The sequence below is a fragment of the Somniosus microcephalus genome, chromosome 1, assembly GCF_052327205.1.
Source record: "Somniosus microcephalus isolate GS21.2 chromosome 1, FLI_Smic_1.0, whole genome shotgun sequence".
NCBI lineage: Eukaryota > Metazoa > Chordata > Chondrichthyes > Squaliformes > Somniosidae > Somniosus > Somniosus microcephalus.
In genome coordinates, this window is record NC_140987.1 from 327,127,447 (window position 1) to 327,143,920 (window position 16,474).

The 16,474-nt window shown below is 42.9% G+C and overlaps 1 protein-coding gene across 1 annotated transcript in view; it reads left to right on the forward strand.

The window, feature by feature from the left end:
• wdr44 (WD repeat domain 44) overlaps positions 1 to 15,146 on the forward strand; it is a 153,638-nt gene extending 138,492 nt beyond the window's left edge. The window contains exons 17-23 of the mRNA XM_085987490.1: positions 1,599 to 1,721; positions 2,881 to 3,072; positions 3,354 to 3,455; positions 3,544 to 3,659; positions 6,653 to 6,780; positions 8,600 to 8,725; positions 13,925 to 15,146. Of these exons, the coding sequence (XP_085843616.1) occupies positions 1,599 to 1,721; positions 2,881 to 3,072; positions 3,354 to 3,455; positions 3,544 to 3,659; positions 6,653 to 6,780; positions 8,600 to 8,725; positions 13,925 to 14,013 (876 nt within the window). The 3' untranslated portion in view covers positions 14,014 to 15,146. The remainder of the gene's footprint in view (positions 1 to 1,598; positions 1,722 to 2,880; positions 3,073 to 3,353; positions 3,456 to 3,543; positions 3,660 to 6,652; positions 6,781 to 8,599; positions 8,726 to 13,924) is intronic.
• Positions 15,147 to 16,474: the final 1,328 nt, after the last annotated feature.

Here is a 16,474-nt window from a genome sequence, read left to right on the forward strand (position 1 = left end):
ATTTGGATGAGTTGAAGTTTATAGAGAATGGGGAATTGGAATAGTCTAATCTGGAGGCAATAAAGGCATGGGTAAAGGCTTCAGCAGCAGCTCGGTTGAAAGGGTGGAGGCGATCAGTGTTATGGAGGTCGAAGTAGTTGGTCTTTGTGATGGAGAGGATAAGCGATTGGAAACCCAGCTCAGTCGAAATAAGATGGTAAGTTTGCGAACAGTCTGGTTCAGCCTGAGACAATGGTCTGGGCGGGGTATGGGATTGGTGGCAAAGCTACGGAGTTCTGGGAGGGACTGAATATGGTGGCTTCAGTCTTCCCAAGTTTGTGGCTCATCCTAGACTGGATATCTAACGAGCAGTCTGGCAACATTGAAGCAGTGGAGGGGCAGCATGCAGATGAGGAAAAGGAGGAGGCCAATGATAGATCTTTGAGGTAGTGTGGGGCATAGCTGAACATGCTCTAGCTACAATTGTTTTGGTAAGATAGGAACCGAGCGAGGGCAATCCCACTGAGCTAAACAATGGTGGCAAGCAGTTGGAGAAGGATGGTGTGATTGAGCAAGTAAGTCAGAGGCTATGGAGAGGCCGAGGAGATGTAATTGATCACAGTCACAGAAGATGTCATTTCAAACTTTGTTTAGGACTATTTCAGTGCTGTGACAGGGGTGGAAACTTAATTGGAGACATTCAACTGAGAAGTTGCAGGATTAATGGGTGTGGATTTGGCCGATGACAACACATTCAAGGAAGAGGAAAGGAAGGTTGGAGATGGGGTGGTAGTTCGCAAGGACGGAGGAGTCGAGGGTGAGATTTTTGAGGAAGTGGGTGATAACTGCAGTTCTGAAATGTCAATGTCATCTAGCATGGGGGCTGGAAGGAAGGTTCGTTTATCAATTCAGTGAGAATGGGGTCAAGGGAGCAGGAGAGATGGGTCTTGTGGATGAGAAACTCCGCATGAGGGGATACAAGAGAATCTAGGCAGATGTGGATTAAGGGCAGGGGGTGGTTTGGCTTGGTAAGTAAGTGGAAGCTGTGGAGGCAGCTGAATATATGGGTCTCAACCCATGAGCATCTCACACTTGTTGAAAGTGAGGATGGAGGGAGCTGGGAGAGTGGTTTAAGATGATGGTTGGCAGCCTTTCTGATGGACTCTTGTGTTAAATTAGCCATGCTGATTTGTTAAATGTAGACAGGTAGAAATAATTACTGATCAGGAACCAGCAGCTCACTTTTAATGAGGATTTCCTTTGTCATTCTACCCCCTAAATGAATGATAGACAATTCTAATTTTTGTGGAGGATGGGAATATTTTGAAGTATGAGGAAGACCTAACTCTTGTTTTATTTGGATAAGAAAGCGCCAGCTGACTCCTTTTAAGCACTTCAATTACTTTCCTCCCCTTCTACCTTGGTACTGAACTATATTTTCTGTTCCCTTTTGAAATACAGAATCCTGTTTCAATAAAATAAGTCAGCATTTATTGCTGTAGGTGATCTATTCCAGAATGTACGTCAGGTCCCTCAATATATAACCAACTATTCAATCCCTCTCATTTTACTGTAAACCTGGAAACGGTCTTAACATCTTCATGCATTAAACCCCACAGAACTACTTTCTACTGTCGTCTTCGATGGACAAAACAGTCCGATTGTGGCATATATCGAGGAGGGAATGCTTGTGCTGCTTTCAACATATAGATTTTGTCACTGCTATAGCTTTTCACCCAAGGGTAAGTAACAAATCCAAACTATTTGCTTTTATTATGTAAGGGCTTTTTAAAACACTTTGAATAGAGTACCAAGTAACAGCTTAAGATGTTGGCAGTTTAACCTCGCTTGTACCTGTTGACAAAGGTTTACTTGTATTACTGTTAACAGCTATGTTATTTGACACTGAGTAGCTGCTTGTACTGAGACAGGAGGGGAGTAACCTTATCACTGCTGTTTTATTTTTGAACTATTTTTGTGAGGTATTTGGGTTACGTTTCACTAAAGCACATCTGCACTGCAAGTTTCACTTTTTTCCTTCAAAACCTGAGGCCAACTTGGCCAGATGTTCCACTGCTCTAACTCTGCTAATTCAGCACACAGAGCAAGCATTGAACCTTCCCTGTATGTACCACACCATTTAGCAGACATGCTCACTGCCCGATCAGGACATCCGCAATTTTTACACTTAAGTTTAAACACTCGCTTTTAAAGAAAGAACGTGTATCTGTATAGCATCTTATGACATCTCAAGCATCTAGAAGTGCTTCACAGACAATCATTTACTTCAAAATACAGTGGTTGTTGCTATATAGGCCAATTTGGCAGTCAGCTTGCACACAGCAAGATCCCACAAACAGCGGTTTGTAGGATGACAGTTTATTTTTGGCAGTTCTAGTTGAGGAAGGATGTTGGGAGGGACATGAGAACTCCCTGCTCCTCTTCAGATAGTACCATAGGAGCACACAGATGAGTTTTCGGATTAACATCCATTTGAAGGTCAGCACTCCCTCAGTACTGCACTGGAGTGTCAGTCTAGATCTACTTAAGCCCTGAAGTGCAGCTTGATACCACAAATGGCACAAATACAGTCAAAGTACAAATATGCTTGATCCAGGAAATAATTCTCCTTTGTGCTGAGGAGTTCCCTACAGATTCACTTAGTTATGCAAATCAGAACTATAATTACTCTGGAATTTGCCCTTTATTTATGCTGCATTTATGTAATGGGCAGGCCAGTACGGTGCGGTGACTTGTTTGCTCTATGACTTACTCAACTCACTTCACATTTAAGTTTCTGTTGCTGTGTGGGAACAGCAGAACTTGAACCCAGAGTAAAATCAAGCCTTGCAGGTACCGATGAGATTGTTACATCCCACTCTTTATGATTTTTTTCTCCAGGACGATAGGTACTTCTTAAGTGGGTCGCTTGATGGGAAACTCCGTTTGTGGAACATTCCTGACAAGAAGGTAGCATTGTGGAATGAAATTGATGGACAAACCAAACTAATAACAGCAGCAAACTTCTGCCAAAATGGCAAATATGCAGTGATCGGCACCTATGATGGCAGGTGCATCTTCTATGACACTGAGGTAATTCTAGTTTGATGGTCAAGAAGATTTAGATTTCAGTACTTGTCTTAAATCTTGATGCCGTTAATGCTCATTGAAGTGTGTGGTTTCTATCTACATTTTGCTATATTGCTGGAATGTGATTCTTGAGGGAAACTTGACTTTGCTATATTTTGTACACAGTATAATTTTGTAAAGGCTGTTCTTACCTTTAATTCGCAACCAATTTCTATTTCAATAAAATTGTTTAAAAGATGTAAGCAACGTAATCCTGGCTCTTTTTTGAACCATTCCCTCCTCAGCATCTGAAGTACCACACGCAGATACATGTCCGCTCCACCAGGGGGAGAAACAGAGTTGGGAGAAAAATTACAGGCATTGAGCCATTACCTGGCGAAAATAAGGTGGGTACTTTTGTTAGGGAGCAGAGTGCAATGATAACTGTGTTTCAATAACAGTGTACATCTTAACATTTTGAACTCTTGAATTTAGATCCTTGTGACCTCCAATGATTCAAGAATTCGTCTGTACGACCTTAGAGATTTGTCCATTTCTATGAAATATAAAGGCTATGTTAACAGCAGTAGCCAAATCAAAGCAAGTTTTAGGTAAGCATGTGGATTTCTTCATGGTTTAAACCCCACAGAACTACTTTCTGCTGTCGTCTTCGATGGACAAAACAGTCCAATTATATAACCATCACAGCTTTTGCAAAATTAGTGTAAATTTGAACATGTATACTCCCTTCCTGTAGTGCATATTTTCCATCTCTCTCCCACATGGGTTGAATATGAGCAAAATGAAATACTGCACCATAAGGAGTGATGGGATGATGGCTGCCAGGTTTTTAAACATGTGGCATTCAGGAGTGGAACCTGCACATGTACTTTGTGCTCAGAACTCGGCGCCAGATCAAGGTCAGAGGAGGATCTTGGCCAATTCAGAGAGTTAGTGGTGTTCAGGGATTTTGTACACAGATGAATATTGGATTCAGAAAAGGCTGAATTCCAATTGGAATTATGAAAAAATAGGTGGTGAGCCAATCCGTCACTATTGTCCAGTTTATAATGTTTAGCTCAACACTCACTGATCTGGTCCAACTGAGAAAAAGAAAGACTTGCATTTATATAGTGACGTCAGAAAAGTCTCATGGCTTCACGTATGCGGAATTACTTGAGCGCAGTGATTGTTACGCAGGGAAACATGATAGCCATTTTGCACAAAGCAAATCGCAAAAAGATCAGTAATACTGTTTTTGGTGGTGTTGACTGGGGGAGGCGTATTGGGCAGGACACCGGGAGAGCTCTTTGCTCCTCTGTTGGATCTTCAATGTTCGCCTGAACTACTGGAACAGGCAGACAGGGACGTTGTTTAACATCTCTTCTGAAGGACAACACCTTCAGCAGTGCAGCACTTGCTCAGTACTACACTAGAGTGCCTAGTTCCACTGACTCCTCCCACCTCTTTTTTATTTGTTTATGGGATCAGGGCGTTGCTGGCAATGCCAGCATTTATTACCCATCCCTAGTTGCCCTTGAGAAGGTGGTGGTGAGCCGCTGCCTTGAACCGCTGCAGTCCGTGTGGTGATGGTACTCCCACAGTGCTGTTAGGTAGGAGGTTCCAGGATTTTGACCCAGCGACAAAGGATCGACGATATACTTCTGAGTCAGGATGGTGTGTGACTTGGAGGGGAACTTGCAGGTGGTGGTGTTCCCATGTGCCTGCTGCCCTTGTCCTTCTAGGCGGAAGAGGTCGCGAGTTTGGGAGGTGCCGCTGAAGAAGCCTTGGCGAGTTGCTGCAGTGCATCTTGTAGATGGTACACACTGCAGCCACGGTACGCCGGTGGTGGAGGGAGTGAATGTTTAAGGTGGTGGATGGGGTGCCAATCAATTTGACCTGGTCTGCCACCTCAGCCTAATTGCTGCTGAAACTTTCCTGCATTCATTTGTTGCCTCTGATCTCAATTGCTGTAGCAATCTCCTTACCAGTTTCCCATCTTCACCCTTCAAAAACTCCAGTTTGTTCAAAACCCATAACCTAACCTACACCAAGTTCTCGCCTATCACACCTGTCTTCACTGATCTCCATTGGCTCCCAGTCTCTTAGCATCTTGGATTTTAAATTCTTGTCCTTGTTTTCAAATTCCTCCATGGCCTTCCCCCACCCCACATAATCTGCAACCCTACACACTGCCCCCCCACCCCCCACCTTAACTCTTCATTCCTCTAACTTTGGCCTCTTGTGCATCCCTCCCTCCCTTCACCCTCCCTCCCTTCACCCTATCATTGAATGCTGGCTTTCAGTTGCCTGTGTCCCACTTTCTGTAATTTTTTTTCCGAAACCTCCTCACTGCCTTCTCCTCCTTGAAGACTCTTCCTTTATAACCCACCTCATTGACCAAGAATTTAATCATGCCTCCTAAACTCCCATTCAGCTTGGCATCCATTTTCCTCATGCCTCTGAAGTGTGTTGGGATGTTTTTCTATATTAAAGGCATTAGTTAAGTGCAAGTTGTTGATTATTTAATGTGCTCAAGTCCTAAATTGAGCTTCTGACGTAAACTTTTCCAAAGAGAGTACTGTCAACTCAGTTGAGCTTTCATGCTATTAGTTGGAGAATGGTGTGTAGGTGGGAGAAGGAGTTGAAGGACAAAATAGCCTTGTGGAAATGAAAGATAAGTTTTCATGATAAATTTGCTTCAGATACTTGGAAATTTACTGATATTGCCTAGGGTAGCTGCACTTGTACCTAGACAATTATCTTGTTGAGATGCATGCTTTGGACTTGATCTAATTGGTGCTTTGGCCAGTGCAGGCTTATATGCTCCCATATCGGCTTGTGAATGGGGCAATGTCACAATTCAAGCTTTCCTGGAAGATTGCATTAATAGAGATGCGGTTTCCAAACAATGTCAAAGAATTTGTCAGGGATCTGTTCTGCAATCTGTGCCCACTTTGCAGTCTTCATACCAGAATCTAGTCTAGCAAATTAACTTCTGTTGTAGGCCTGAAAAAAGCAGCCAGTCTGTCCTTTTTATATAAGCATCTTTATGGCACCTCTTTAGCTGCTGGTGGGCCTCATACATTCTGATTGCATCAAGTGATGCTGACTTTCCTTTGGCAGAGACTTTGCAGCACTGATTGTATAGAAGATGTTATGGGGGAGGGAGGAATTCCCTGGTGGGTATGCGCCTCCCTTTGGGGCTTTCACCTGCTGGTGCTTGTTTCCAGTTCAGTTGCTCACCTGTGTGACAGGTGGGCCTATGGTGTCAGAAAATCAGGATCAACCCACCTGGCAGATGGGGGTGGTGGAGTTGTGAGCAGCACAGCTGCCGGTGAAGCTCTGCGACAGATCTAGTGGTCTTCCTTGAACTGCCAGCATTAGTTTACCCTTGTGTGTACTGTGCTGGTTAAACTGAGGTTAAGCTGAAAGGTAGGTGGACTTGACCTTTGGTGTCCCAAAATCATCCAATGTGATCCTCATAATGCACACACTCATTTAATGCTGCCTTGTTAACATGATTTTGAATTGTTCCTCCAGCCTCTCCTCTAACCATGTGAAGTTGAGTCTTTTTACATGCTTTGTGATTTTTATTTTTTAGTCACGATTACACTTACATAATAAGTGGATCTGAAGATAGATACTTTTATATTTGGAGCACTTACCATGATGTCAGCAAGTTTACTTCAGTGCGAAGAGATCGCAATGACTTCTGGGAAGGGATTAAAGGTAACTCATAATCTCTTAACACTAATCTCTTAAAGATGCATCACACTAAACTGGTTTGAATTTCTCCATAAGGCTTTTAAGTGCTAGTCTCTTATTTTCTAAAGATGTTGATGCTTTTTAAAATCACTCTTTGATAAAGCAGGGGTGTAAGGAAAACAATTAAAAATTCTGCTTGGAGTCGATCATTAAAACTGCTTCAATGAGTCAGCTCAAACTTTCAAAGCCAAGTGATTATGAAGAATTACGGTGATCATTTTTTGCATCTGTTTCTATTGGTTTTTAAGTATCTTTCATTTTAAATAACAATTAGCAATGATGTAAGGTCCTGGCTTGAAGGAACGCCTAAGCCTGACTGATGGTGAGTGGAACTGGATTAACATTAGTGAAGAAAGTCATTAATCCAAGGGTGCTACATCAGCTGGGTATGTTGATCAGCTCCCCCATACCAGCAGATGCTCAACAATCCTTCCAAATCAGTGTTTTGATATTAGCAGTCCTTCAAACAAAAAATATGGCAATGAAATAAGCCAATAAGGCCAGATATTAATCATTCACTAAGTTGGTGTGGGTGAAAGATGAAAATGAGTTAGAATCAGTGGACTTAGTTTTGCTTGGTTAAAGTACTGAGTTTTGTCAGGAACTTCAACAATGTGCATTTCTGAGAGGTTTTGTATGTTTGAGACCTCTGGATTTATACCCCATTTAGACCATGGCACTACTTCCTTTGGAACTAATTTTTGTAATATAACCAGGCTTCCTTGCTGCTGAATCTACCTGATTTATCTAGCTGGGGAGGATCCTTACAGGGCAGCCATGTGGAAACTGCATTCTCTACCTTAACTAGGCATCCACAGATGATGAACCTGAGCTCAGTGGCTGCAGAGCTGTCTAGTTCTGCTCTTGAAAAAGTACTGGAAAATCCCGTCCCATGGATATGTCCTTCATTCCCTTGCGGGTGTCCTTGGTAGTTCCTGACTAAGGGGAATCAAATGAAAGGAGTTGGAAGGCCTGGCTTGTTAACCAGGTGTCCTGATTGTACACTTTCATGTGTAAGGATAGATCTCACCACCAAGCACATGTCTTATCTGAGTTAATGTTTTGAGCTTCATGTGCCCTGCCTGGACAGGTCAAGCACATGGAAAAGCCTTGGTCTAAATTCTCCCTTGCTGGGTGAAGTTTATTGATTCCAGGTATTGGTGCTCAAGGATTTAACTCCTTTCTCTTCAGCTTGATGCATATTTTCAATAATGTTGATGCATTATGCAGCATAATTTCCTTTTATTCAAAAAGACTGATGCTCATTTAAGGAAGTTAGAAATGGTTTGAGGAATGATGACATTGCTGCAGTGCAGAATGAAATTATCTCACTTGTACTCAGTCACACCTTTATCACCCTCTGCTGGTGTCTCTGTCACTAACTATACTCGTCACAATTTTATCTTTCTCCCCCTATGGTGTCTCTAACTGTATTCAGTCACGCCTTCATCTCCCTCTGCTGGTGTCTTTCTGTATCACAGTCACACCTTTATCTATCTTCCTCTGCTGGTATCTCTGTCACACCTTTATCTCCCACTGAGGTCACAAGTGCTTCTCCAGGAACAGTGCCTGTTGAAAACATCCCAGTGCAACAACAATCCCTTTCTTTAACCTCAACTGGGACCAAACTGCTATATTTTGCAGAATTATGTTTTGAGCATTGCTGCCAAATATGAAACCTTGTACTGATAATGTGTCCTGACAAACCTGTGCTTTGAATACATGCATGTACTGACATCAATTCTATGGTTAATCATAATCTCTCTGTTTTTCTCTTGTGCAGCACATAATGCAGTTGTAACTTCAGCAATTTTTGCACCAAATCCAAGTCTGATGCTGTCTGATGTCCCACAGGCAGAGAAAGCAGAGGGTGATGGCATGGGTATTGATACAGATCATATACCTTCTGGTATGTTATCTATCTATTCAGATATTGTATACTGTAAATCATTACAGACTAGTAAACTTTGATAGTGTACCCTCTTTGCACTCTTGTTTTATAAATATCATTACCCATTTGTAGATGTCACAATGCACACTAGAGAAAATAGAGAGAGTTGAGTAATGGTTAAACCTGCAAGATAAATTCACATAGGACTTTGATTTCTATCCAGAGGTCCTAGTCGTGTGTGTGTAAGTTTTAAAGAACAACCTTTTCAGTTCTGCAGTGGTTTTAAAGTGGATGAGTTAAAAACAGAAAAGGTTGGAAATACTCAGCAGGTCAGGCAGCATCTGTGGAGAGAGAAAGAATTAACATTTCAGGTCGATCACATGTTCCCTCTAAATTTTGTTTACTGAATGGGGCGCGACCTTTCTGTCCGTAGGTACATTTTACAGCGACGAGAACTTTTGCTATATACAGTATTGCCACTCCACTGTCTCAAATCATGAGACAGTCAGGCAAACTCTCAATCATAAAATCAGTTGCTCTTTTTTGCTTTATAAACCTCATTAGTGGCTTTATTTAATCTCTTAACGGGTCACAGCTCTTACAAAAACTATATTACACATGTCTTGTGTTAGAATTTGCACTAAGGTGTCCCATCAAAGTTAATCATAACATCTCCGGGTCATTGTCCGATTAGGATATGCTAATATTGGAGATTAGTTGGGACAATGGGGGAGTAGGACGAAACAGATGGGTCAGCAACATCCAGTGTGAGGTGTTAATAGCAGATTGGCCAAAACAGTGGAGGCACTGAAGCTAATACATTAGCAACTATTAGCAAGGTCACGTTAACTGAGATTGTCCAGGTTATCTCCTGTTCCTTTATAAATTCAGACAGGAAATGTCAGGTTAAATTGATTAGCAGTTAAACCATCAAGATGGCCATTATGTCAAGGTCTGGAGATTTGGTGAGAAGGAACGTTGCTTCACTATACATTCTGGGCAAAGTCTCTCATATCCCATTCTACCTCTACTCTGCTACTTACTATTTACTACATTGCCAAGTTTTGCATCAGCTGCAAATGTCAAAATTCTACTCCCAAGTCCAGGTCATTTATATATAACCAGTAAAGCAATAATCCTAATACTGACCCCTGGGGGGCCCCACTGCATACTTCTCACCAGTCAGAAAAACATCCGTTCACCACTATTCTCTGCCTCCTATCCTGTAGCCAATTATGTACCCAAGTTACTGCTATCTCTTTAATACCACGTGCTTCTATTATTCAAATAACTCTGTTTTGTGGTACTTCATAAAATGCCTTTTGAAAGTCGTTTATATACATCTACACTACCTTCATCAACCCTCTGTTACTTCATCAAAGAACTCAGTCTGGTTAGTCAGACACAATTTCCGTGCTGGCTGTTGCTTATGAACCACAGGAGCAGATTTAACATCTCATCCCAAAAACAAATAGACTGGATATTGTTGGTGAAAGGAATACACTTGATAAACCAAATTACTTGTTCTGTTAAGTTTTCTTATTATTACACCAAATATTAGCAATAACTTTGTTTCCAACATTTGTTGGGAGGTGGCGAGAAATAAAGCTGGAGTTAACGTGCATTCAGTGCAAACATAAACTCGTACAAGACTCATGCCTCACGTTTAGGATTCAACAAAGGAGGACAAAGGGATTAATTAAGAAAGGGAAAATAGAATATGAGAGTAAGCTAGCGGGGAACATAAAAACTGACTGTAAAAGCTTTTATAGATATGTGAAGAGAAAAAGATTGGTGAAGTCAAGCGTAGGTCCCTTGCAGTCAGAATCCGAGGAATTTATAATGGAAAACAAAGAAATGGCAGACCAACTAAATACATACTTTGGTTCTGTCTTCACAAAGGAGGACACAAATAACCTCCCAGAGATGCCGGGGAACTTAGGGTCTGATGAAAGGGTTGAACTGAAAGAAATCAGTATTTGTAGTGAAATGGTGTTAGGAAAATTGATGGGACTGAAGGCCGATAAATCCCCAGGCCCTGATAATCTACATCCCAGGGTACTGAAGGAAGTGGCCCTAGAAATAGTAGATGCATTGCTGGTCATCTTCCAGAACTCGATAGACTCTGGAACAGTACCCATGGATTGGAGGGTAGCTAATGTTACCCCACTATTCAAAAAAAGGTGGTAGAGAAAAAGCGGGGAATTATAGACCATTAAGCCTGACCTCGGTAGTGGGGAAAATGCTAGAGTCTATTATAAAAGATGTAATAGCAGAGCACTTGGAAAGCAGTGACAGGATCGGACAAAGTCAACATGGATTTACAAAAGGTAAATCATGCTTGACTAATCTACTGGAATTTTTTGAGGATGTAACTGGTAAAATAGATAAGGGAGAACCAGTGGATGTGGTGTATTTGGACTTTCAGAAGGCTTTCGATAAGGTCCCACATAAGAGATTAGCGTGCAAAATTAAGGCACATGGGATTGGGGGCAAGGTATTGACTTGGATAGAGAACTGGTTGGCGGACAGAAAGCAAAGAGTTGGAATAAACGGGTCGTTTTCCGAGTGGCAGGCAGTGACTAGTGGGGTACCGCAAGGATCGGTCCTAGGACCCCAGCTGTTCACAATATATATTAATGATCTGGACGAGGGAATTGGATGTAATATCTCCAAATTTGCAGATGACACAAAGCTGGGTGGGAGGGTAAGCTGTGAGGAGGATGTCGTGAAACTCCAGTACGATTTGGACAGGTTGGGTGATTGGGCCGAAGCATGGCAAATGCACTATAATGTGGATAAATGTGAGGTTATCCAGTTTGGTGGCAAAAACAGGAAGGCAGATTATTATTTGAATGGCAATAGATTGGGAGAAGGGGAAGTGCAAAGAGACCTGGGTGTCCTTGTGCACCAGTCGCTGAAGGTAAGCATGCAGCTGCAGCAGGCGGTTAAGAAGGGAAATGGTATGTTGGCCTTCGTAGCAAGAGGGTTCGAATACAGGAACAAGGATGTCTTGCTACAGTTGTACAGGGCCTTGGTGAGACCACACCTTGAGTATTGTGTGCAGTTTTGGCCGCCTTACCTGAGGAAGGACGTTCTTGCCATGGAAGGAGTGCAGCGAAGATTCACCAGGCTGATACCTGGGATGGCAGGAATGACGTATGAGGAGAGTTTGTGTCGATTGGGCTTATACTCACTGGAGTTTAGAAGATTGAGAGGGGATCTCATCGAAACCTATAAAATTCTGTCAGGCCTGGACAGACTAGATGCAGGAAGGATGTTTCTGATGGCCGGGGAGCCCAGAACCAGGGGTCACAGTCTAAGGATAAGGGGTAAGCCATTTAGGACTGAAATGAGGAGGACTTTTCTTCACCCAGAGAGTGGTGAACCTGTGGAATTCTCTGCCACAGAGGGCGGTGGAGGCCAGTTCATTAAATATATTCAAGAAGGAGTTGGATATATTTCTTAAGGCTAAAGGGATCAAGGGATATGGGGAGAAGGCAGGGACAGGGTACTGAATTTGGATGATCAGCCACGATCTCATTGAATGGCGGAGCAGGCTCGAAGGGCCAAATGGCCTACTCCGGCTCCTATCTTCTATGTTTCTATGTCTTCAGTACCCTCAATTATCTCCACCACATTTTCATTGAAGTGCACCCAAAACCACTTTCCATGGGAGCAAAAGCACTTGTGGAACTGCGGTCTAATTTAAGATTAAAAACTGGTTCCTTCCTCCCACCTTGGTATTGTTCAACTTCAATCTGACACTCATTCACATCAACATTTCCAGTTCAGGACCATCTCCTTGGGTTACACATCCACAACTCGCCTTTGTCTGCATTACACTGCATGAATTGAAAAGTGAAACATAAAAAAAAAAGTTTTGTCTGAAGAAGTTCACCAAGACACTGTCTAGAGATCAGAATTTTTTTTTTTTTTTTTTTTTTTTTTTTTTTTTTTAGTTGACCTAAAAATAAATATATTCCAACTCACCCCCGGTACGCAGCGATTACCCCTCACCCCCAGGGTCTGGAGCGGGCCGGGCCCGGTAGGTGCAGCAAAACTCTGTTAATTAAGATGATGCGGGTGTTAAAGTTCAGGTTTTCAAAACTTTATCGTGTATATGGCTTGGCGAAAGTTTCCATAAGCAGACTGCATCTCTTATGAACTGAGAAACAGCGTCTTTTACTCTCTGCCACACTGAGTTCTAGCAGCTCGGGTCTAACAGTTAACCCCGATCATGGTAAATCACTGAAGAACCTGCAGGATCGGCATTACATCTCCTGCAGCAGCTGCACAGCATCTCCTGACTGAAAGTATTCACAACTCTAGAATACTTTCGACAGATTGAACTACTGTCCAGATGGTTTCATACTTTACAGGACCAGAAGCCAAGACCGAATACTATACAGCACAGCTAACTATCTGCAGGACAGAAACTGGGATAGTCCATTGCTCACCCAGTGCTGGGCAGAGTTGCGCTAATGTGGAACGTGCTCGACAGGAAGTGAGCTGCCTGCAGCCTGGTGCTGGGCCTCCCCCTTACCGTGCTGGGCTTCTCTGGCTCCTGCAGGCCTCCGGCTGAGCTGCTCCCTTCGCCGCTCGCTCCCATGATAATTGGACCTCCAGCTGCTGCTCTCTGGGGAGGGAACCTAAATGGCATCAACCACCCGACGGAAAAGGCCCCGCAGCCAGTTTTGTGCGGGGTGCCAGAGCCACTTTTGTTGTCCAGAGCGTGAATGCTGCCAAATGTATGCAGGACGGGGGTCCTGCTGCTTTGTTCATTGAACAACTCCGCCATCTTTGCCTAGGGCACGGGTGACGCCACCTCAGTGCAGGCGGGAGTTCTGCTTAATGGGGCGTGTAGGGCCGCCATCTTTGTCTAGGGCACTTTTCTTTCCCCGCTCATTGGGTTGGGCCCGTCCTGCCGCTCCAGCTCTCGAGCTCACTGCACGGCCTGTGAATTTAAATGCATGGGAGCTTACAGATCACTGCGCGCCCCCCGCGCCTTACAGGGAACAGAGTCGATTACTTTTCTTCCCACACTTTGCTCCAAGACACCTTGCTTCTACATACTACCCTCTTCAACTTAAAATGAGTTCTTTGGACTTTTGATTCCTTCAGTGTTGCCATTAAGAGGAGCAGCTATTGTATTCTGTTCTGACGTGCATATACTAAATACTGTAATATCTATCACTAATCTCTCTTCCGTATCAGGTGCATTGAAAGCAGATATCACCGAAGTACTCTTGTCTGCAGATTTCACTGGAGCAATCAAAGTTTTCATCAGTAAGAAGAACTACTAATTGCTTTCTGGCTCTGTATTTAAACCGAATTCTGACATGGCTCATTGTAATCTGTCGCAAACACTTGGCTTTTAATTGCCACTGGATATGAGCAGAACTTGAAGCATTGCAATGGCCAACACTCTTACACACTTTGTTTTAAACCTCAGTCATTAACATGGAGTTGGTTTGGATGTGGAGATCAGCTGTGTTGGCAAGCTGTGTGGTTATTCAGTAGGAACCTGCAGAAATGATTGTAAATATCCTTATGTATGGGACTTTAAAGGTCTGAAGACTATAGTCCATTAAGTTCCTCTTTGTCCAAGTACAGTATAGTAGTGTTTGTGTATTGAAGTTGTATGTCTGTGCAAGTTCTGGTCTGGGAATCAGTTATTACGTTTTCTGCTTCAAAGAATACAAACTTATTCCATAGATCATAGTGTGCCTTGTAAGAGAGCTGGTTAAAAATAGCTCTGGCGGAATTGTGCAAGTGTATCGATGACAAACTACATATACTAATAGTGAATGCTATATAATGAAGTTCTGTTTAGTTTGTGGCTGAACTGGTTTAACAGAAAGTAGCGTGTGTATTCTGCTCACTAGAATTAGCTGTTCCATTTTAAAAGTTGATGCCAAGTCAAACTAATCACTGTGGGAAGTACAACTTCAATTCCATTTGCTGCAGGGGTGGAAATAAGCTGTTGTAAAACTCAAAAGTGCATTCTTTTAAGAGTGCAAAAGGACACTGATAATCCAGCCACATGCTTTCCTTTATTTTGTATGTTCAATTCTTGTGCTTTCCTTTTTTACTCAATGTACCACTTTACAGATGTCATTTTGTTTTTGCCAAATTTTGTTTTACTGGAACTGGGCGGAATGAATCTTCGAACAATCTTTTACTATGTTGCGTTATATTAAGACAATTTGATGTTCAAACAGTGTGTATTAAAAAAAAAAGTTGTCTTTAATTTTTGTGGTAAATAGAAAATGTGTACTATTGCAACACAAGGCTCTCAAATAGGAAAGCCTGTGTAAATAAGACTATTCAATACCAATGAAATAACATTTCTGGATCTATGGCACTAGAAAATGTTGTTGATGGTGGTCGTGGTCTGAAATAAGCAAAATGTATAAATAAAGGTTGCTCCAACAAATATTCTGGTTTCTTGAACTCCTTTCAGGTCACTTCTGTCTGATGAGGAATACATTCAGGATGCAATTGGCTTCCTGCTGAAACATTTGGCTTCAGGTGTACACCTATACATATTAAACTTATTTGTGCAGACGCTGTCGCAGAAACTGGAGGAGAAAGAGCTGCTGCATGGTGTGATTTTCAGGTTCTTATGATCCTCTTGCTGGGAAAGCATTGGCACAGGACCCATGACAGGATGGTAAAGGAGAGCTGCTCTCTGACAAATCAAATTCAGCATCTCTACCGACATGTTGAAATAGTGATTGTTCTGTTTTGTTTTCCCTGAAGGCATTTTCTTTCATGCTGCCTTAAAGGCATTTACTGCTTGCTAGGGACCTTCTGCTTTGTCCAGATGGCCGTTATTTATGTGAGTATCGACAGTGATGTCAGTTGTCTATTTGACCGTAGGGACTATTTGAGCTGAGCCAAGTCCTGACCCCCCTCTCCATGCCCTCATACATGCTCTCCATCAGGCTTGTTTTCTCTCCCTCTCTTTTTTATTTTGCCCTTCCTTGCTCGCTCTCAGCCTCCCTTGTGTGCTCTCCCCCCTCTCGGTTGCACGCTCTCTCCTTCCCTCCAGCTCTTAACACGTGCACACTTGCAGTTGCTGGCTAGCGATTCTGATGCTAAAACCAGCGCAGCTGAAATCTGCTAACTCACAACAACTTGCATTTATAGAACACCTTTAATGTAGTAAAATGTCCCAAGGTGCTTCACAAAATTGACACCGAGCCACATCAGGCGATATTCGGACAGGTGACTAAAATCTTGGTCAAAGAGGTAGGTTTTAAGGAACATCTTAAAGGAAGAGAGGGGGGTTTAGGGAGGGAATTCCAGAGCCGAGGGCCCAGGCAGCTGATGGCACGGCCCCAATGGTGGAGCGATTAAAATCGGGAATGCTCAAGAGGCCAGAATTGGAGGAGTGCAAAGATCTGAGGGTTGTCGGGCTGGAGGAGGTTAGAGATGAGGAGGGGTGAAGCTGTGAAGGGATTTGAAAGCAAAGATGCAATTTAAAAAAAAAAAAAAAAAAAAAAAAAAAAAATCAAGGTGTTTAACCAGGAGCTAGTGTAGGTCAGTGAGCACAGGGGTGATGGCTGAACGGGACCAGAGTTTTGGCTGAGTTTCAGTTTACGGAGGGTACAAGATGGGAGGCGGCCAGGAGAGCATTAGACTAGTCAAGTCTGGAGGTAACTAAGGCATGGATGAGAGTTTCAGCAGCAGATGTGCTGAACCAGGGCCGGAGATGAGCGATGTTTCAGAGGTGGAAGGCGGTCTTGGTGATTTTGTGAG